This window comes from Somniosus microcephalus, chromosome 1 (genome assembly GCF_052327205.1).
Source record: "Somniosus microcephalus isolate GS21.2 chromosome 1, FLI_Smic_1.0, whole genome shotgun sequence".
Lineage (NCBI taxonomy): Eukaryota > Metazoa > Chordata > Chondrichthyes > Squaliformes > Somniosidae > Somniosus > Somniosus microcephalus.
In genome coordinates, this window is record NC_140987.1 from 328788650 (window position 1) to 328811795 (window position 23146).

At 47.6% G+C, this 23146-nt stretch overlaps 1 protein-coding gene across 1 annotated transcript in view; it reads right to left on the reverse strand.

The window, feature by feature from the left end:
• The window catches only part of LOC147124901 (serine/threonine-protein kinase 26-like), a 157162-nt gene extending 134148 nt beyond the window's left edge, over positions 1-23014 (reverse strand). Inside the window, exon 1 of the mRNA XM_085994618.1 lies at positions 22407-23014. Coding sequence (XP_085850744.1) covers positions 22407-22448 — 42 coding nt within the window. The 5' untranslated portion in view covers positions 22449-23014. The remainder of the gene's footprint in view (positions 1-22406) is intronic.
• Between the last annotated feature and the right edge of the window lie 132 nt (positions 23015-23146).

A 23146-nucleotide genomic window follows, 5' to 3' on the forward strand; every position in this document is an offset into this window, starting at 1 on the left:
CTGTGAAATGGGTTTTGGAACACCCGAGCACGCACACAAAAATGCAGCAATAACATGGAGGAGGATTATTAAATATTGGGAAGACCGAAGCCATTGTTTTCGGTCCCTGCCACAAGCTCTGTTCCCTAGCCACTGACTCCATCCCTCTCCCTAACACCTGTCTGAGGCTGAACCACACTGTTCGCTGTTGAATCTCAAGAGTTTAATAACCTTATTTGTATAACAATTAAAAGAGTAAATTAAAAGAGTACGCAGGAGAGAGTGTTCAGTTAACAGCCATCTTCCCAAAGAATCTTCCCAACTAAATGCACTCTATTTCCCATAGTGCACTGCACATCACAACCACAGTAAGCTATGTGGGACAGCTCAAATATAACATTCAAAATACACAACATCTCCTCCCCCCTTACATTAGATGTCCCAATAAAACCACAACATTTTTAAAACACAATAACCTGGGAGTGAGGTAGACTTCCTCCAACCATGGCTATACCCATGGGGATTATTCTGCCCCAGATAAAGGGTAAGCCTCTGAACTATAAGTTCAAACGTATAGGGGCCCGCCGCTCTATGGTGGGATACCGGCGGTCAACCTGGCTCTCCAGTTCATTATCTCTCACAGGTGACGTCAACACAGGTGTAGGCGGCTGAGGTGCCTGTATACAGGTCTCCCTTGCTAATGAGATAGGGGCTGAAGCGGCTGCTTCCTCAGAAGGCGAGCCTCTCGGTGTAGAAGGCGGATGACCCACAGCGTCACCCAATGGCAGATAAACTGCCGTTGGTTCAGTGGGCGTTGCTGCACTTCGTAGAAGCTGATCGATGTGTCTCTCCCAGACAATGTCCTCGGGCGTCTGTACAGTGTAGGATACTGGACCAGTCTGTGCAATGACAGTAGCAGGAACCCACTTAGGTCCACCACTGTAGTTCCGTGCTAACACATGTTCACCTGGACTGAAGACTCTGTCTTTGGTGCGTTGTTCACGTCGCTTGATCTGCTTGTCCTGCTGATACTGTACCACGTCTTTCACCTTTGGCGGTTTCAGCAGGTCAAAGTTGGTTCGTAGCTCTCTTTTGAGCAGTAGAGTGGTAGGTGATGCTTTTGTGGTCGCATGTGGTGTGTTCCTGTAACTCAGCAGGAAACTATTCAGGCGTTGATGAAGCGTTCCCTGGCCTTGCGATGCCTTTAGAGAGTGTTTCATGGTCTGAACAAACCTCTCAGCTAGACCATTGGTCACAGGATGGTATGGTGCAGCCCTATGTTGTACGCCATTCACCTGCAGGAATGTAGCCATTTCTTGTGACACCCACTGTGGACCGTTGTCTGAGACAAGTTGCATCGGAGATCCAAATCGGCTGAACACCTCACCTAACTTCTCGATGGTCTTCTCAGCGGTGGTGGACTTCATTATAACAACCTCTGGCCACTTACTGTGCGCGTCAACAGCCACCAGGAACATTCTCTCCTCGAATGGACCTGCAAAGTCTACATGAATGCGGTGCCATGCTTCCTCCGGAAAGTCCCAGGGGTGAAGAGGTGCAAGCTGTGGCACATTACGAACTCTCTGACATGAGGAACAGGTTTTATCTTTGTCCTCAATCTGTCCATCCATACCCGGCCACCAGAAGTAGCTCCTCGCTATTTCTTTCATACGAACCATTCCGCAGTGTCCGGAGTGTAGTTGCTGTAACACTGGTTTCCGTAGCGATAGTGGAATAACCACTCTCCTCCCCCAGAGCAAACATCCAGACTGCACCGACAGTTCGTTTCCCCTTAAGAGATATGGTTTCAGGTTTGGGTCATCGCTGTCAAGCTTGCCCCTGAGGATAATGTCCAGCACTGCAGACAACACTGGGTCGTTTCTGGTGTTTCGTCGGACCTGTGTCGAAGTAACAGGCGCGTTCTCCACCTGCCTAAAATAGCAGATGTCCATGCTACGCGTCATAGGCTTGGTGACAGGCAGTGGCAACCTGGAAAGACCGTCGGCGTTGCCGTGCAGGTCAGACTTGCGATATCTAATGTCGAATGTGTGTGCAGACAACAGCAGCGCCCACCTTTGCATTCTGCTCGCAGCAAGTGACGGAATCCCTGTATGTGGCCCGAAGATGGTCGCGAGAGGGCGGTGATCTGTTAGTAGGGTGAACTGTCTCCCATACAAATATTGGTGAAACTTGCGAACGCCAAAAACGATGCTCAGTGCTCCTCGTTCTATTTGGGTGTAGTTAGTTTCAGCTCTGTTCAAAGTCCTAGATGCGAATGCTATCGGCTTCTCTTCTCCGTTTGGCATATGAGAAACGACCGCTCCCACAGCATATGACGATGCATCACAAGCTAACTGTATTGGTAATGAAGGGTTAAAATGCGTCAAAGCCTCTGACCTCAGGAGCGTGTCCTTTGCTGTCATGAACGCCTCCTGGCACTTGTTAGTCCATTCTCATTCTTGTCTTTACATAGCAACCAATGCAGCAGCCTCAGCATCGAGGCTAGGTTCGGTATGAACCATCCATAGTAGTTCAGTAACCCTAGAAAAGAACGCAGCTGGCTGATATTTTCAGGTGCTGGGGCATCCACGATTGATCTTGGACAGTGCCTTGTGAAGGCCTGTGGCATCGATCATATGACCGAGATACAAAAAAAAAATCGCATTTATCCCTGCGAACTGAGTCCATAATCCCTCAGTCTCTGTAGCGTTGCGTCCAAGTTACACAGATGGTCTTGGTCATCACACCCAGTAACTAAGATATCATCTAAGTAGCACTGGACTCCAGGCAATCCACTAAGGATCTGGTCCATAGCACGTTGGAAAAGCACTGGAGCTGATGTAATTCCGAAAGGAAGTCGACGATACCTAAATAGGCCCTTATGCGTCACAATAGTCAGCATTTCTCATGACTGTTCATCCACATGCATTTGCAGGTAGGCTTGACAGAGGTCGATTTTGCTAAACTTCTGGCCCCCAGCAAGTCCCGCAAACAAATCATCAATATGGGGAAGCGGATATTGCTCCACTGACAATACAGGGTTAACAGTTACTTTAAAATCTCCACATATCCTAACTCCACCCCCTTTCTTGAGCACTGGTACGATGGGCGTTGCCCATTCACTCAGGCTGACTGGTGCTAGTACTCCGCTTTCAACTAGGGCTTCTAAGTCAGCCTCGACTTTTGGTCTGATGGCATAAGGTACGGGTCGTGCCTTCATGAACTTGGGTTTGCTATCCTGCTTAATACGAAGCTTCACAGTAATATCTTTCATGCTACCCAGTTCTCCATTAAAGACTTCTGCGTGTTTCTTTAAGATGGCGGGTAAGCCTGGATCATTGTGACATCATGTAGACTGATAACCAGTCTAATTTTATTCTCTCCATTCACGAACGTCCCAGCAGGGAGGGGTAGTCTCCTTTAACTACGTAGAGTGGTAACTTCCTAGTTTGTCCATTCAACTGAACTGTGACCTCAGTGATACCTCTCACGGTTACTCTTTCACCGGTATATGTCTTTAACGCTATGTTAGCTGGCTGAAGTGGAAGGTGCTTTAATGTCTTTTTGTAGACTGTCTCTGACATAAGAGATACTGCTGCCCCGGTATCGATCTGCATTCGCACAGGCTGCCCCTCTAACAAGGGTGAGACCCAGTAGCCATGCGAATCCCCAGCTACAGTCAGCATGTTCAGTGATAGTTCCTCCTCTGAAGTGTCACTTGCCTCTGTTTTGTCCTGTTCTACAGAGCGGACATGTTTCTTTATCTTTTGTCTGAATGTTTTTTTTTTCTTCCGTCTTTAACGTTTTCTCTGTGTCCTTTTTATTTCTGCATGCACGCTGAATATGTCCCTTTTTACCACAGCTGTGGCAATTCATGTCCACACACTAGCATGCAGACGCAAGATGCCCCGTTTTGCCACAACAGAAGCATGGCCCTTGGCTCTCTGTTCTTACTTTGTGCACTTTTTCTGTTGCACCCAACTGTTGAGCTTCCTTAGCTGCCAATTCCATGGAAATACTGATTTCAATGGCCTTTTGTAGAGTCAGATTACTCTCCGTTAATAGTCTCTTCTGTATGGCTTCAGTTCTCATACAACACTAGCCTGTCTCTTATAGTATCATTTAGCACGTCATTAAACTCTGTGCTCGGATAGTCTTTTTAGTGCAGCTACAAACATGGTCACTGTTTCTCCTTCTTCCTGGTTACACCTGTGGAACCTAAACCTCTCAGCTATGACTAGGGGTTTGGGTGAAAAATGCCCTTTTAGTATCTCCACAATTTCGCTGTATTGTTTAGACCCTGGTTTATCTGGATGCACTAAAGTACGCAAAAGATTGAAAGTCTTTGGTCCCATCACACTTAACAATGTAGGTACTACTTTGTTCCCTCCAATGTCATTTGCTTGTGTGAAGTATTCAAATCGTTCTGTGTACGAGCTCCATTGTTCAACATTCTCATCAAACGGTCCAATGTTACCGATAATTCCAGCCATTTTCCTTCTCTCAGGCTCCTAATTATCATTCACTAAGGATCCTTACAATGTTGAACTCAACTAAAATCACTATCAGTTATTTAGTGCTTCAATTCACAGATCGTTTCACAGTTGAATAAATGTCCTTCCCGATTTACTCACTGCTTTTCCTCCCCTTCAAGTCGTTAGTACCTTATACGCCGTCTCGTCTTCCCGCCATTGCAAGCTCCTCTATCCTCGAGCCAGCCTCACTTTAATGAACTGTCCACGGCAAAAATAAGTTTTAAACACGTAAAATCCGACTATCTTCTGCACAGCTGAGCCACGTAAGTTCAGACGTCCTCGTCGCCACTTTTGTTGAATCTCAAGAGTTTAATAACATTACTTGTATAACAATTAAAAGAGTAAATTAAGAGTACACAGGAGAGTTCAGTTAACAGCCATCTTCCCAAAGAATCTTCTCAACTAAATGCACTCTATTTCCCATAGTGCAGTGCACATCACAACTACGGTAAGCTATGTGGGACAATTCAAATACAACATTCAAAATACACAACATTCGCAACCTTGGTGTCATATTTGACACTGAAATGAGATTCCATCCACATATCCGTAGCATAACTAAGACCGCCTATTTCCACCTCCGTAACATCGCCCATCTCCACCCTTGCCTCAGCTCATCCACGCCTTTGTTACCTCTAGACCTGACTATTCCAACGCACTCCTGGCTGGCCTCCCACATTCTACCCTATGTAAACTTGAGGTCATCCAAAACTCGGCTGCCTGTGTCCTAATTCGCACCAAGTCCCATTCACCCATCACCCATGCTCGCTGACCTACATTGGCTCCTGGTTAAGCAACGCTTCAAATTCAAAATTCTTATCTTTGTCTTCAAATCCCTCCATGGCCTCGCCCTGCCCCATCTGTAATCTCCTTCAGCACCACAAACCCCCCAGAGATATCTGTGCTCCTCTAATTCTGCCCTCGAGCATCCCTGATTATAATCACTCAACCGTTGGTGGCCATGCCTTCTGTTGTCTAGGCCCTAAGCTCTGGAATTCCCTGCCTGAACCTCTCCGCCTCGCTACCTCTCTTCCCTCCTTTAAGACACTCCTTAAAACCTACCTCTTTGACCAAGCTTTTGGTCACCTGCCCTAATTTCTCCTCATGTGGCTCGGTGTCAATTTTTTTTGTCTTATAACACTCCTGTGAAGCACCTTGGAACGTTTTACTATATTAAAGGCGCTATATAATTGCAAGTTGTTGTTGTTGTCATGGGGTGAGAGTAACGAGCAAGAAAATGGGAAGACCAGATGAGGAATGAAGCTGCTGAAGTCGATGATCAGGCTTCGAAGCCATAGATTGTCTAGGAGAAAGACGGGATACTTGCATCGAGCTTAGTTGGAAGAATGTCGGAGACCCTGGGTCAGACTGGGAATGGGAGGGAGAATCAAAATGGCAATTCTCAGTCAGCTCAGCTTCATGCTCGAAGACCGAATAGGGATTGTTGGAAAATCAGAACTTTAAACCTTTGACCCTACTGTTTCTCATTTACATCTCGACTTCAAAAGCTCAATACAAACATGCAGATGATACAAGAGAGGTTTACAGCACTGAAGGAGGCCATTCAACCCATTGTGTCTGTGCCAGCCCCATGGCAGCTAAATCTGAGCAGGCCGCTCAGGAGCTACATGAAAATACATACGTGGACAGGACAAGGGCAGACAACATTTAATACAGACAAAGGTTTAAAAAAAAACTGGTCATTTATCTCATTGCTGTTTGTGGGATCTTGCTGTGCACAAATTGCCTGCTGCATTTCCTACATTACAATAGTCGTCATCGTACGTGTCTTCACACTGTTCCCTTTGGGGAACTGTATGAAGTGGCGGAAGGATTTCTGGCCACGATTAACGCTCCTTCCGTGACCGTAACCATCTTCGTACCAGCCATTAGGGTGGTTAGTCCTATGGCGGGAGGGTTTTACGGGCTCCCACAACCCATACGAGGGGGGGGGGGGGGCCACCCACACCCACGGACGCAAGTATCCCCACACCCACGGACGCAAGTATCCCGCTGGATGTCAACCCAGAATTTAGAGCCGGAGCTCCGACTCCACTTGCTGGGACTGTCTGGAGCAGGATTCGAAACCTTACGCCTTCTGGCCCAGCAGCAGGGATGCTACCACTACGCCAAAGGCCCACTCCCATTACAATAGTGACCATGTGTGAAGTGCTTTGGGACGTCCCGGGATCATGAAATGCGCTGTATAAATACAAATTATTTCTTTATGTCAACATTTAAGAATAGGTTAGTGAGGTGGTTGCAAGGGGATAAAGGAATCTGGGAACAGGGCAGGAACACGGGATTAGGAATACTGCTCATGCGCAGGATAAACACCAACATAAACTGCTTGGGCCAAACGACCTGTGTCCACATTACCATTTCTATCTAATTCTATCGAGGGACCAGAAACTTTAGTAAACTTATCCAAAACCCAGTGAAATACACTACTGCTTAGAAGTGCAGTGGCTACACTTCAACAGCTGCGATACACTAACAGAGGCTGCACGGAATAACCCCGGGCAAGAGTATTAGCCCTTTAAAAGGTCCATTGTTGTGCTGCAGGACAATTTGGGGAGATAACTTCACTACTCGTCCAGTTGGGAACAGTGCAGGCCGTTTCCAATAGCAACGACAGGTTTTTGCACTGATCTCAGTGCCAACAGGTCAAATGCCCGCGCACCATAGAGAATGCGATGATGCAGGCAGGTGGTACAGGTCTATGCGTCTTCCTGCGTGCCTGGGAAATTAGAAAATGTACACGCAGACCCTTCAATACACACCGGAGAAATAGCTAAGTGTACTGAAATATCAAAAAGATCCACGCTTAGTTCTGAAGGATCTTTATTTAACGCATCACAAAAGGCACTTGAACATCCAAAAATTACTGTTTTTTCTTTAATAAGTACAGTGCCAGGTGCACAGATTCATACAACAGTAATGACACTAATTAATTCTAGAATGCCCACAACTATTTGCCTTAAACTGATCTTACCTAATGTGCACAGTAAACTCTTTGTTGGTACAAGTTCCACCCATGGATAGGGATGGGTTCCGCACGTTGCACTGTTGTGCCCGACAGAATTAACAGCACTGCCGGTCTAGTCATGCCAAACATTTCCAAAAGGGGCACAAAACCGCGCATCCACTGAAACCCGAGATATCTGCGCTCCTCTAATTCTGCCCTCTCAAGTGTCCCTGATTATAATCGTTCAATCTTTGGTGGCCGTGCCTTCTATTGTCTAGGCCCCAAGCTCTGGAATTCCCTGCCTAAACACCGCCGCCTCGCTACCTCTCCTTCCTCCTTTAAGACGCTCCTTAAAACCTACCTCTGTGACCGAGCTTTTGGTCACCTGCCCTAATTTCTCATGTGGATCGGTGTCAAATTTGTTGTCTTAAAATACTCCTGTGCAGCGCCTTGGGACGTTTTACTACATTAAAGGCGCTATATAAATACAAGTTGTTGTTGAAAAACCGTGCAGGCAGAAATCAATGTTGACATGCCACCTAGGGACCAGCAGTTCTCCAGAGTAGAACCAAGGCCTAGTAATTCCATTTAAGTCTTAATAATGTAATATGAATTACAAAATACTTTAACTCGACACATCTAACACCGCAGCATTCCGAAATTAAATTACTTCTTCTAAAAACCTAGTGAATCTCCAGTGGCATTGCTCCCAGATAGTGTGTGCCTGGTGCATGCTTGTGATGTTTAGATGCGAACCTGGCAGATCCTCCTGACAGTGCAGCACTCCCTCAGTACTGCACTTGGAGCCTCACTAGATTTTAGTCTCTGGAGTGGGATGAAACAACAACCTTCTGACTCAGACGTTAGAGTGCTACCTAGCTTCTGGTCTTTGTTGATTACATGGGTGCCACACCAAGAAACCTCAAGGACCATGTTTAGAGCTTCAATCCATTAAACTGCATCTATTTTTAAGTTGCTGATACGAAGCAATCTGGGTGTCGCGCTCTACGGGGGAAACATTTGGTTGCTTTGCGCCTCCCGTTAGCGCTAAGAGGGCGCAAAGCAACTAGCGCCTGGGCGCGGCGATGTTTGCACTGCTCACGAAATTGACCAGACATTTTGCGACGCCGCTAAACAGTACTGCCACAATCTCCTGCGCCTGCAGATCATGACGTCAGTCGAGTGTGCAGCGTCCCGGACCGGATATTGAGTGGCGCCCCCTGCCTTACTGCCTGCCGCTAGCAACGACAGGTTGAAGGGGGCATTTTGCAGTCAGGAAGGGACTAGGGGAGCGCTATTTAAAGGCGACCGCTTCCTGCCTTTTTCTGTCGGTGACATTTTTGCACCACGCATTGAGAGAGAGAGAGAGAGAGAGAGAGAGAGAGAGAGAGAGACTCTTCTGGATAGATTCAACGCTGTGTGAAGGCGTTTTGGGTACTGAGAAGCACTTTGCAGGTTCATTTTGATTTGACCTTCCTTGCATCGATTCAGAAGAGACTATGGGGGCTGCACTCTGAGCTCTTTCCATAGGCCTCTCCATTGTTCTTTCCAGCAGATTTGATGTACAGGTCTCTCCAGGCCGAGATTCAAGGCTGCAATGAGCAGGATGTGGATGGAGTGCAAAATCAACCCTCCCCTTTAAGAACTGGCCGGTGCCATTGTGTCTGTGTTCCATTGCTGACTGACATCACATGAGCTTCGCCAGCGCTCTGCTCCTCAGTGTTAGCGCCTTGAGAGGTGTGTAGCACCTGATTCAGCGCTCCAATCACCTCCAGGGGTGATAGAAGCCAAGTTTGCAGTCCGAGGCGATAATTAGCGCCAGGCACTAAACTTTGCACCCAGCTGATAATTGAGTCCCAAATGGGGTGATACCGAATTTCTCCCCCTAGGGGTTTAGATGCCAATGAAGCAACAGCACTAAGAAACATAGGAACAGGAGGAGGCCATTCAGCCCCTCAAGCCTGTTCCACCATTCAATTAGATCATGGCTGATCTGTATCCTAACGCCATTTCCCACCTTCGCTCCATATCCCTCGATATCCTTACCTAATAAAAATCGATCGATCTCAATTGACCCCCAGCATCCAGAACCGTTTGGGGACTGAGCTCAACATTTTTACTCCCCTTTGTTCGAAAAATTGCTTCCAGATTTCACTCCTAAATGGCCTCACTCTAATTTTAAGATTATATCCCCATGTTCTTGATTACCCCACCAGAGGAAATAGCTTCACTGTATCTACCCTCTCCAAAAACCCTGTGGTCCAAAAATTTTAAAGCAGAGATTAAGAAATAGAAGCACAAATAGAAAGTAGTTGTCTGGGTTCTGTGATCCGTGATCTGGACTGTCAGGGCCCACAGGGGCATGCAGCGCTCTCGCCTCACAGTCAGAAGGTTGTGGGTTCAAGTCCCACTTCAGAGACTTGAGCACATCATCTAGGCTGACACTCCCAGTGCAGTACTGAGGGAGTGCTGCAGTCTCTGAGGTGCCGTCTTTCAGCTGAGACATTAAACCAAAGCCCCGTCTGCCCTCTCAGGTGAGCATAAAAGATCCCATGGCACTATTTCGAAGAGGAGCAGGGGAGTTATCCCCGGTGTCCTGGCCAATATTTATCACTCAACCAACATCACTAAAATCAGATTATCTGGTCATTATCACATTGCTGTTTGTGGGTGCTTGCTGTGCACTAATTGGCTGCTGCATTTACTACATTACAACAGTGACTACACTTCAAAAAATACTTCATAGGCTGGAAAGCACTGTGGGATGCCCGGAGATCATGAAAGGCACTATAGAAATGCAAGTCTTTCTTTCTGCTCTTTATTGCAACGATAACTGGTTTCAAATTTCAGCTTCCAAGTCAATCACTGGCAAAAAAAGACTGCTTTGCTTTGGTAATGAAATGTGACATGCGGAGCGCGACAGACACACGCGTACGAGACCTAATACGTGCACTAAAATGCCGCACCAACTGGCCGTACCACAGAATGCTGAAACACAGGCTTGCGCTCCCCCAGTTTGCCGGGCACCAACCTCTTCATCGCTGTTGTTCTGTCAAGAGGGAGGTGCCCAGTGATGGTGAAGCACTTTTCCCCTAAAGAAGAACAAGAAAAACAGGACTCATCATCACAGGTAAAGACAGAGCGTGCTAACAGGAGCCTGGGGATAGGGTGACTCCCTGCTGGCCTCCCTCGCAACAGGAAACTTAACAAAAAGGGAAAAGGAGAAAAACAAAATAATTCACGATCAAGGAAAGTTCCACGGATAAATCTTTTCCTGGTTCAACCCTTTGAATGAAGAGAGAACTTTATAATATACTATGTGAAGCAGCAATATAGCCCCCTTAACACAAGTGGAGGAACCCTGGGCCTAGCACTATGTTAAACAAGACCCTCCCCACCGCCAGCAGTCTCTCACCCAGACCCCATCGCACAGCCTCACTGGGAACTTGTTGGGATAGTAAATTCCCACTCAACAGCAACTTGCATTTATATAGCGTCTTTAACATAGCAAAATATCCCAAGTCGCTTCACAGGAGCGTTACCAAAGAAATTTGACACCGAGCCACATAAGGAGATATTAGGGCAAATGACCATAAGCTTGGTCAAAGAGGTAGGGTTTAAGGTGCACCTTAAAATAAGGAAAGAGAGGTAGAGAGGATCCGAGAGGGAATTCCAGAGCTTGTGGCCCAGGCAGCTGAAGGCACGGCCACCAATGGTGGAGTGATTAAATCGGGGATGCTCAAGTGGCCAGAATTGGAGGTGTGCAGGTAACTTGGAGGGTTGTGGAGCTGGAGGAGGTTACAGAGATAGGGAGGGGCGAGGCCATGGAGGGATTTAAAACAAGGATGAGGATTTTAAAATTGAGGTGATGCCAGTCAGGGAGCCAATGTAGGTCTGTGAGCACAAGGGTGATGGGTGAACGCGACTTGGTGCGAGTTAGAACACGGGCAGCCGAGTTTTGGATGAGCTCAAAGTTTACGGAGGGTGGAAGGTGGGATTCATATGATCTACTGTTCGAGTTAGTTCCTTTTTGCCAAAGTTCGCTCTTCTTCTGCTGAAAGTGTTGGGCTACAGCCAATAACAACTTGCATTTCTATAGCACTGTTAATGGAGTAAAACGATACAAGGCGCTTCACAAGTGTAATCAGACACAATGTGACTTCAGGCCAAATGAGGAGATATTAGGACAGGTGCAAAGAGCTGGTTTTAAGGAGAGTTTTAAAAGAGGAGAGAGAGGCAGAGAGGTTTAGGGAGGCAATTCTAGAGCTTAGGGCCTAGGCAGCTGAAGGCACGGCCGCCAATGGTGGGGCGAAGGGAGTAGGGGATGCACAAAAGACCAGACTTGGAGCAGCGCAGAGTTCTCGGAGGGTTGTAGGCTGGAGGAGGTTACCTAGATAGGGAGGGGCATAGCCATGGAGGGATTTGAACACGAGGATGATAATTTTAAATTTGAGCCATTGCCAATGTAGATCAGCGAGCACAGGGGTGATGGGTGAACGGGACATGGTGCGAGTTAGGACACGGGCAGTCGCTGGGAAAACATCACCCATGTGTGTGGAAGGGCATCTAAGCCAAACCTGATGCTGCCCTCACCCAGTGCCCACCTTCCACCATGGATTTGGTCACTGGCTAGCAGTCAGTAATGGGAACCCTTTTTAGCATGAAGGGACGGTCACTACTGGAAACTGCCTTCTTCGAAGGAGACACCGAGGTCAACCGTAACCACCAGCAACGTCATCGCTGCCCAAACATTCCTGTTGTGGTTCGTTTACTCAAGGAGCCATCCAAAGAGCCGCTGTTAATGTCCCACAGCGGTGTAAGTAGCATGTAACCTCTGTCCTAGTGTTTAACAACATTTATGATAAAACCAACGCAACTCTGACCCAAGACACCAAACTAGGAGAGCTGCGTTCATTCATCATCAAGGAGGAGGCTGCTGTTCCCTCCATGATTTATTACTCACACTCAACTGACATTCGCCAAACAGGAAGGTGGACGCAAAAGTTTGGAGGGTCTTCATGGTGTATTAACAATAACAAACGCTTGCAGGGGGGGGGCAGTGCAGACAAAAGTTATGATGGCGATGAGGTTCTGGAGCATTGAATACTTCAGTGTCCCACTACTCAAGCTCCAGTGCTATCTGGAAATAGCTGTTGGGAGGGAGGGAGAGGAATTTGCAGGTTTATTACCAGCAGATTCCGGCCTGCTCCTGCTCTACTTCAAGTAGTTTCCTTTCTGGGACACTGCAGTTTGACCTTGTTTAACACCGAGGAGCTCCGTGGATGGAGCGTTCCTTGTAGTGAAGTCTCTCATAGGGTGGCCAACTCTGCTTGGACATATTCCTGGAGGGTACAGCACATGATCTCCCGCCTACAACCGCCCCGCCCCACACTTCCGCCATTGGTCACCAGACATGTCCATCCAAGCAGCGTCCCGCCCGCCCACACCAATCGGAGAGCAAACAGACACTTTGTTACCTCAGTGGATGCTTCTTGACACTCAGTCACAGTCTCGCCCCAGCCCCCAGCCCCCACCCCCCCATGTCCAATATTTTTATAACTAATAAACAAAATTGTTCAAAGAAATTTTTAAAAACCCACAAATTTTTAATGCCCGAGAGTTTTTTCTCCTGGGCTGCTCGCAGCAGTGTCCTAGAGATTAATCTGTAATTCCTGGAGACTCCAGGGCAATCTTTGAGAGTTGGCAACCCCACTCTTATACTGGTGTAAAACCCAAGGTATAAAGCAAGGCCAGAGTATGAAGCCAGGGCCTGCCTCTCACCTCTGCCAAACATTTACAACAAAGGGCGTGACTTGATTCCACCGCTTGGGCATTGTCATTGAGCACTGGCCCGAGGCTTCTCACCTGCGAGACTGTTTTACATTAGCTTTGGGCCATATTCTTGGGTCTTTGATCAGTTTTATCCCCCATGAGCCTGGTCTTAATTTCACTCGAATCCATACTTAAACATAATTTCAGTGGAAACAATGGCCCAGATATTCCGATCACAGGCCTCCCGCGGGCGGAGGACTGCGATCTGGAAAAATTTGCGCCCTTACCCGAGGGCTCCCGGGACGTGCACAATTGCGATGCTGGGCCTCACCAAACTGCAAGTGCGCAGGGCCCACATATCCCAGAGGCGCAGGCAGTTCACAGAGTCCCTGGGATCATGTGGGCCATGGGGAGCCAATCACAAAGGGGAATCTCCCTTCATATATTTGACAGGTCTTTCTGTCAAGTGTATGAATGGAGATCACCCCCTAAAACATAGTAAAACATTAATTTTTTAAAAATCACATTTTTAAAATGACTTGAAATTACAATAAATTAACTTTTAAACAAAAATTTAAATTTTTGGAAAAAATTATTAAAGTTAAAAATAAACAACTTTTTTCTTTAAAAAAAAAAGTGTTATTAAATGATTTCTCAACTCTTATCCTGGTAAAAGCAGGCCTTACGCCTGCTTTTACCAGGCGCAAGAATTGTAAGGGTTTTCTGCGGGCGGAGGGTCTCCAAAAAGCAGAACTATCCGCCCGCAGAGGCCCTTCTCCAGGGCAGCCAGAGGATCGGTCAAGTGCTTTCTTGACAGATCGGAAATGCCGGTTTCCAGTGCATGCCTGAAACCGGCATTTCCGATGTCCCTACGGGTGAGTACACAGCGCGTACATACCCATAGGGATCGGAATATCCGACCCAATTACTTCTTATCGACTTCATAATTTTGAACATTTCCGTTAAATCTCCCCTTAAACTTCACTGCTCTAAGGAGCACAACCCCAGCTTCTCCAGTCTCTCCACATAACTGAAGTCGCTCCTCCCTGGTACCATTGTAGAAAATCGCTTCTGCACCCTCTCCAAGACCTTGACATCCTTCCTAAAGTGTGGTGCCCAGAATTGGCCACAACACTCCAGCTGGGGTCTAACCAGTGATTTAGAAAGGTTTAGTGTAATTTCCTGGTTTTTGGACTCTATGCCACTATATATAAAGCCAAGGATCCCATCTGCTTTTTTAACAGCCTTCTCAATTTCTCCTGCCACCTTCAAAGATTTGTGTACATAGACCCCCCCCCCCCCCAGTCTCTCCGTTCATGCACCCCCTTTAAAATTGTACCATTTAGTTCATATTGCCTCTCCTCATTCTTCCTACCACTTCACACTTCTCTGAATTAAGCTGCATCTGCCACATGTCTGCCCATTTCACCAGTCTGTCTATATCCTCCTGAAGTCTGTACCTATCATCCTCAATGTTTGATACATTTCCGAGGTTCATTTCATCTGCAAACTTTGAAATTATGCCAGAAATGCCCAGGTCCAGGCCATTAATATACATCAAAAAGAGCAGTGATCTAATACCAACCCCTGGGGAACACCACAGTAGGACTTTCCTCCAGTCTAAAAAACAACCATCCACCACTACTCTGCTTACTGTCCCTTAGCTAATTCCGTATCCACACTACCACTGCTCCTTTAATCCCATGGGATTCAATTTTGCTAACAAGTCTATTATGTGGTACTTTATCAAACTTCTTTTGAAAATTCATAAACACATCAACCATACTACCCTCATCAACTGTTACTTCATCAAAAAATTCAATCAAGCTAGTCAAACACGATTTGCCTTTAACAAATTCATGCTGAATTTCATTTATTAGCTCATACTTCTCCAAATGCCAATTAATTTTGCCTCAAATTAATTTTTCTAAAAGTTTCCCCACCACCAACATTAGGCTGACTGGCCTGTAGTTGCCGGGTTTATCCCTCTCCCCCTTTTTAAACAGGGGTTCGATATTTGCCATCCTCCAGTCCTCTGGCACCACTCCCATATCTAAGGAGGATTGGAAGATTGTGGTCAGAGTCTCCGCAATTTCCATCCTTACTTCCCTCAGTAACCTAGGATGCATCCGATCCGGACCAGGTGACTTTTCTACTTTGAGGAATGGCAACTTTTTAAGAACCTCCTCTTTATTTTTTATACTATCCAATATTGCTACAGCCTTGTCCTTTACTGCTATTTATTGGCAGCATTCTCTACTGTAGCAAAGGCAGATGCAACGTACTCATTTAGTACCTCAGCCATGCCCTCTGCCTCCACAAGATCTCTTTTGGTCCCTATTTGGCCTCACCCTTCCTTTGACTACCCTTTTACTATTTATGTGTTTATAAAAAGACTTTTGGGTTCCCTTTTATGTTAGCCAGTAATCTAGTCTCATACTCTCTCTTTGCTGCTCTTATTCCACTTTTTAGATCTCCTTTGTATTTTCTATACTTTAAATATTTTTGACTGCTTTTGTTTCTGTTTAAAACAGTAACATCTATTGTCTTTTGCCAGGTTTACTTCATCTACTGCTGCCCAGCTGTAAACTGGCACTACAAGGTGCAAGGCTCATCTGATCACCCTTCTCCCTCCCCCTAACCTCACCAACAGCCTGGCTGAGATCAGGCGCTCGCTGCGAGGACAGCCAACTGCACCAATCCATGCCGTAAGCACCACACATCACTACACGGTGCCCCTGCGTCACCCACATCTCCACGGCTTTACTTTTACACGAATCTGTAATCTCAGTTGTCTGTTTTGAGTTGCAGACATTCTGAGAATATGCTACGACAATGAGGGATTCGTCTATCTGATTATTAGAGTTTGATCAAAAAGGTCAATCACTGAGTACTGCCGATAAAAGCATTTTGTACCTCTGACCTCCTGAACTCTGACACCCTCTTAAAAAAAAAAGGTACCAGTTTCGGCCTCAACTGATATGTTAAGACTCAGGTAAGGCACAGAACAAAGCATTGGGTTGAGGTTTGGATACTAGTTTCATTGACTGTCACGGGTATTTTGCCGTCATGATTTGCTGATGTTACTTCCTGGGTCAATGATGCATGCAACTTCCTGATAGTGGTGTGTGCTGGACTGCGATTGTCTGTGCTAACGGCAGGTTCACTCATCCTGAGCCAGTAACAGCACCGATTAATGAACAATACACAGCATCAAAGAAAAACAGAACCAAATTTTACAGGGGTCAGGTAGTGTGGGCTTGCTACCTCTCATCCAGTTTTTGAGCCTTTAGAAGACTGATATCACTAGATGATAACACAACTCATGAACACAAACATTTATGTAGCGCCTTTAACGCAGTAAAGCATCCCAAGATGCTTCAGAGGAGCGTAATCAAACAAATATTGACACCAAGCCACAGAAGGGTACGTCAGGACAGGTGACCAGAAGCTTGATCAAAGAGGTAGGTTTTAAGCAGCCTCTTAGGAGAGAGACGGAGAGGTTTAGGAAGGGAATTCCAAGGCTTAGGGCCGAGACAGCTGAAGGCACGGCCGCCAATGGTGAAGCGATGAAAGTTGGGGATGTGCAAGAGGAACACAGATATCTTGGAGGGTTGTAGGGCTGCAGGAGATTACAGAGATAGGGAAGGGCGAGGCCAGAGGGATTTAAACACGAAGATGAGAATTTTAAAAACAGAATCAAGCCATCCCATGGGGTGGGAAGACTATCTCAGAAGAAGCAGGGACACAAGAGATAGACATATATAATGTCTTGCATATAGCCCACATTTCCTATAAGTGTTACTCTGACTTCCTGTGACACTTTATCCATCACACTATTGACAACTGCCTTATTGATACAAAACAGGGTCTCCTCTAACGCAGTGAGCAGTGCCACTGGCAATGTGATGAAACACACACACATGCACACGTTCTATAAGAGATAAGATTCATTGATCAACATTCCAGTTAACCTGCTACAAAACAGACAGAGGTGGAGGTTGCAGTCAATTGAACAGTGAGGCCGACAGCAGATTCAGACACAGTTGATTCGCACAGACGTGGAACTTCCATGCAAGGGAGTGTATGCATCCCTCAGCGAGTGCCAGATACTTTGCTTATTTTTTTCTTGTATGAAACAATTTGTTTCATCACTCTCACGTCACTGCAGTCAAGCTTCTTCTCACCATGATCAGTCTTACTGCCAAACCGTCTATTTTTACTGATTCTCTGCTGAATGTTTGATATGTTTTCAGAAATAGTCCCAAAGAGACTGGAAACGAGGACGACAAACCTCAGAGATCAGCCGGTGAACAGGCTCATCACTCGGAGTCCACTGCTTAACTGATGATTTGGAGGGTGCAAGTTGCAGATCCAACAATTAGTAAAATGAAGAGTTTATACAAAACAAAATGCTCAACTTCAGAAAAATTACATCATCCTAATACACCCTGGAGCCAAAGCTTTGTCCAAACAAAGGAAGACTTGCATTTCAATAGCACCTTTCATGACCTCACAGTGTCCCAAAGCACTTTACGTATTAAGTACTTTTTTGAAGTGTAGTCCCAGTTGTAATGCAGGAAACGCGGCAGCCAATTTGCGCACAGCAAGCTCCCACAAATAACAATGTCATAATGACCAGATCATCAGGTTTAATGATGTTGGTTGAGGGATAAATACTGGCCAGGACACCGGCGTGAACTCCCCGGCTCTTCTGATGAAATAGTGCCGTGGGATCTTTTATATCCACCCGAGAGCTCAGTTTAATCTCTCATCCGAAAGAAGGCACCTCTGACAGTACAGCACTCCCTCAGTACTGCACTGGAGTGTCAGCCTGGATTTTGTACTCAAGTCTCTGGAGTGGGACTTGAACCCACGAACTTCAGACTCGGAGGCGAGAGTGCACCCACTGAACCACGGCAAATTTGCTAAAAATGATTTGGACAGTCTGACTGACCGGATCTGTCCTTAGTGGAGTTACAGGCAGTGCGTACATGGGAGGCAAAGTGAGATTAAATGGGCCATTTCAACACCCAGCCATTTTTAATTGTGGCAAGAGTAAATCTGGTTCTGGCCCAGACTGATCTTCAGAGCAATGCTGAGCCTGGCCTTGTTGCCTCTATAACATCATGGCACCTTCAGTAATCTGTACAGAGCACCAAGATGCTTCCGAGAGACATGATAAAGGTAAATATAAACCAGGGGTGGGCAATTATTTGGGCTGCAGGGCCACTTAACAAGCTTTGGAGGGCCTCACACCAATGTTCCCCCTAAGGAGCGCGGCTGCACGGTGGCGCACCAATGGCGAGGTCCCGCGCAGGCCGCTCACCAGCTCCTGCCGCGGAGAGATTCCGCACAGCAAATTTAAAGGGACCGTGATGAAAGTAAAGTGTTAAATTGGTAAATTTGAAACAGGCCAACACAGTGTTGATCACTCCCACTTCTACCCTCCCAATAATTTATAAACATGAATTCAGATAGTCAGATACTATCTTATATACACAAAATGTAGTGTAAAATAGAAAAAATCTTCTGTTACTGGATGAATGAACTGATTGATCGATCGATCATATGTTGTACTGAGAGTCTACGTGGCTGTTCGGCAGAGCGGCTCCAGTCTGCGGGGCCTCCGGCGCGAGAGGTGTTCTCTTTTCAACGTGCGGAGTGCGGGAGCCCGAGGCCTCGCAAGGCCTGAACTACAATCGCGTGCCATTGCCTGGAGTCCTTGCGTTCCAGGATTCACTCCCGTGTCTAAGACAGCGATGGAACCCCCCTGCCGTCGTACTCTGGGTACCGGGAGAGGAAAGATGGTCTCTTTCTTCGGTGAGAGTCATTGAGATGAGCAGCCGCGACTCGACTCAGACTAACGTGCAGCTCGAGCTCCAGCTCGCGTTCTATTTCTGCCCCATTCAGCGGGCCAGAAGAACGAACCGGCGGGCCGGATACAGCCGTATTTTGCCCACCACATATAAACCCTTACAGTATGTTTCTCTTCTTCAACCAGTGGAGGGAGGAGGGTCTTGTATGGGGGAGTCAAGGTGGCGTGAATGTTTTCAAAGTCGCCCTGTTCTGCCTGCTCTGCAGTCACCTGGTAACACGACACTGGCTGTGTATCTGATGTGCCTTGTCAGCACTGTCTTGTCTTAACACTGCGTGGGTGTGTTCGAAACAATGAGTCCAGAAGGACCAGGCCCGCACTATGCAAATACGATTGCAGCAGAAGGAAGCAGAGGTGAGGCACAGTCCCCTTCTCCACATCATCCATTTCCCAGGTCTTGAACCAGATCCATGTAAGCAAACATGTGCAAGTTCTTCTAACTGCTTCTCCTGATTGATTTGCATTGCCAGTGTGTTAAAAAGAAATTTGCATTTATCTAGCACCTTTCACAACCTCAGGATGCCCCCCAAAGCATTTTACAATCATTGAAGTACTTTTGAAGTATAAGTCACTGCTGTAATGTAGGAAATGCAGCAGCCAATTAGTGCACAGCAAGCTCCCACACACAGCAATGAGATAATGACCAGATAATTTGTTTCTTTAGTGATGTTGGTTGAGGGATAAATGTTGGTCAGGACACCAGGGAGAACTCCCCTGTTCTTCTTCGAAATGGTGCCCTGGGATCTTTTACATCCACCCGAGAGGGCAGACGGGGCCTCGGTTTAACATTTCATTCGAAAGACAGCCCCTCTGACAGTGCAGCGCTCCCTCAGTACTGGATTTTGTGCTCAAGTCTCAGAAGTGGGAGTTGAATCCACAAGCTTCTGACGAGAGTGCTACCACTGAGCTACCCCTGACACCATCAATAACAGTTATTTCTGGTTAAATGTTTTTAGAACAGGCATAAAAATAGACAGCCCAAATATGCTAGTTACTGAACACGGATGGATGAGAATCTATAATTGGAAGCACTATATAAAAGATGGCACGGCAGCCAAGGTACTTTTTCAACTGGAGATCAACAAAGACAGTCTTACACCCCTGGCTATTCATGTCTCTGAAGAGAAGTTCCATCAACAGGAGGATGACAGACTCTTTAATAAAATATCTCTAGACCTTCCGCAACACAGCCCTCATCTCCATCAAGACACCAATTCGCTCCTGTGGAGACCTCGCCAGTCTTCACACTACCATCCCCACCCCACCATCCTACCAACGCATACCCAACAAACCAGCACAAACACCTATAACACCCAGTCCGCTCGCCCCGACACCTTGGGGTGCTGACTGCTTTTACACTTCTCTTCTGTAGTTTACAAAATCACCATCTCCTAACCGCGCAACAGCCTGACTCGCTGCTGTTCATACGCAAACGACAGGCAGGAAAAGGCCAGCTGGTCCATAAGCCTGCCCCATGGTTGGAGCATCAGGACTAGACACTCCCCTCGAACCCCCGCGCGCCCCCACCCCCCAACCCAGCAATTGAAACCAGTCCGGGAGATCACATGGACCATGCATTCCTTATGTTACCTCTATTTTCAAATGATTTCAACAAGAACAAGTGCAAACATTAGCTGAGGCCATCTTATTACACGCGACAGCTAGCTCCAGTGGTCGAAGTTGTTTCAAAATTGTCCAACTCTGACAGACACACTAATTTAAGATTCACAGGGTCAAAGCAAAGGTTTACATTTTAACTCCATCCTTCGAAATACTGTCTTATCCAAAACCATGTATAATTTGGATACATTTAAGACGGCAAATGTATTAACCATTTAACAGACCCTCTGGTTGATCTAGGACGTGGTCAGACCCTGGGGGCAAATTCAGAGGTTCAGGAGGTTCCTGCCCGCCCACTGACTCAATCACAATTCTCCTGAACGAAGGTCCCAACAAAGCTTCCCATTTTTAACCCCATAAAGGACTGCAGGCAGATGGACTGAGCAGCTTAGTGAAGTACTACATTGACCTTTCACCCCTGCAAACTAGGTGCAAATTGGGCCCAGATCCACAGAGCAAAGTCTTGCACTCTGGATCTGAGAAAGGTAAATTGGAATATTTTCTTAATGGCAAGAGACTAGGAGCTTAAAGGAGTGAAGGGATTCGGGTATCCAGGTACAGAAATCACTAAAAGATAGTACACAGGTACAGAAAGTAACAAAAAGGCCAATTTCCGCACAGCAAGGTTCCACAAACAGCAATGTGATAATGACCAGATCATTTGTTTTAGGTGATGGTTGACGGATAAATATGGGATCTTTTACGTCCACCTGAGAAGACAGATGGGACCTCGGTTTACCGTCTCAACTGAAAAAGCTGCACCTTCAACAGTGCAGCACTCCCTCAGTACTGAAGAGTGTCAGCCTCTTTTTTGCACTCAGGTCTCTGGAGTGGGACTTGAATTCACAACCTTTGTGAGGGTCGAGGAAGGGGGCAGGGTGGGTCGAGGAAGGGGGCCGGGTGGGTCGAGGAAGGGGGCCGGGTGGGTCGAGGAAGGGGGCCGGGTGGGTCGAGGAAGGGGGCCGGGTGGGTCGAGGAAGGGGGCCGGGAGGGTCGAGGAAGGGGGCAGGGTGGGTCGAGGAAGGGGGCAGGGTGGGTCGAGGAAGGGGGCAGGGTGGGTCGAGGAAGGGGGCAGGGTGGGTCGAGGAAGGGGGGCAGGGTGGGTCGAGGAAGGGGGGCAGGGTGGGTCGAGGAAGGGGGGCAGGGTCGGTCGAGGAAGGGGGGGCAGGGTCGGTCGAGGAAGGGGGGGCAGGGTCGGTCGAGGAAGGGGGGGGCAGGGTCGGTCGAGGAAGGGGGGGGCAGGGTCGGTCGAGGAAGGGGGGGGGGGAGGGTCGAGGAAGGGGGGGGGGGAGGGTCGAGGAAGGGGGGGGGGAGGGTCGAGGAAAAGGGGGGGGGAGGGTCGAGGAAGGGGGGGGGGGAGGGTCGAGGAAGGGGGGGGGGAGGGTCGAGGAAGGGGGGGGGGGGGGGGGGGGGAGGGTCGAGGAAGGGGGGGGAGGGTCGAGGAAGGGGGGGGAGGGTCGAGGAAGGGGGCAGGGAGGGCGGGTCGAGGAAGGGGGCACGGAGGGGGGGAAAGTGTCAGCAGGGAGGTACTGGAGGGTTTGGAGAACTGTATCAGGGAAGGAAATTCACCAGTTGTTGTTGCACAATGTCCCACAGCTGGGCGTAAGTTTCAGGCAGATCAGGAAGTTTCTCTTTGGGAGAGTCAGGGCCTTACCTGCATTCCTGGCACTTGCACTGCCACCGGCGAATGTGCCATAATCCGACGCCTTTAAAAAATAACCCCGCACGGAGTAGCTGATGAGGAAGTGTCTCTCTCTCTCTGTGTCTCTGTCCCGAACCCCGGCCAACTCCGGGTGCCGGTCCGCTCCCGGTCCTCGCAGCCCCGGCTCGGCTCCGCTCGCAGTTAAAGTCCAAGCAAAAAAAGAGATCGCGGCTAAAGTTCCGACTGGAAACTTGGGGCAAACCCGAAGTTAACTCTCTCCGCACTGCTTCCGTGCAACTCACCTCCTCCCCTTCGTTACAACGTCCTTAAGTCTCTCTTTCTTGGCAAAACTTTGCTAACTTTTTTGTATCACGTATTGCATACCTCGTCCAAAGTTTCTGTAGACGCTCTCTCTCTCCCCCCTCTGGTTTAAGGAGGTGTCTGGCGAGTGTTTACATGGTCTTCATTATTCCACCTTCTTCTCCTCCTTCACCCACCGCTCTAACGCCATGTTTGGGCTCTGAGGCGAGCTGCCGTATGTGGTGGGGTGGAGTTGCAAACTCAAGTCACGTCACCGCGAGGTCACTTTCCAAACTCTGATCTTCCCCCAGTAACAAGAGTTACGCCTGACCCCTCCCTCCTTCATCTCACAATGCTAACCTATGTCTTTACACTTGAAATCTAGAATTCGAACCCCAAATCCTGCCATTGTATAGTTCTCACTTAAAATAAATATATATATTTAAAAAAAA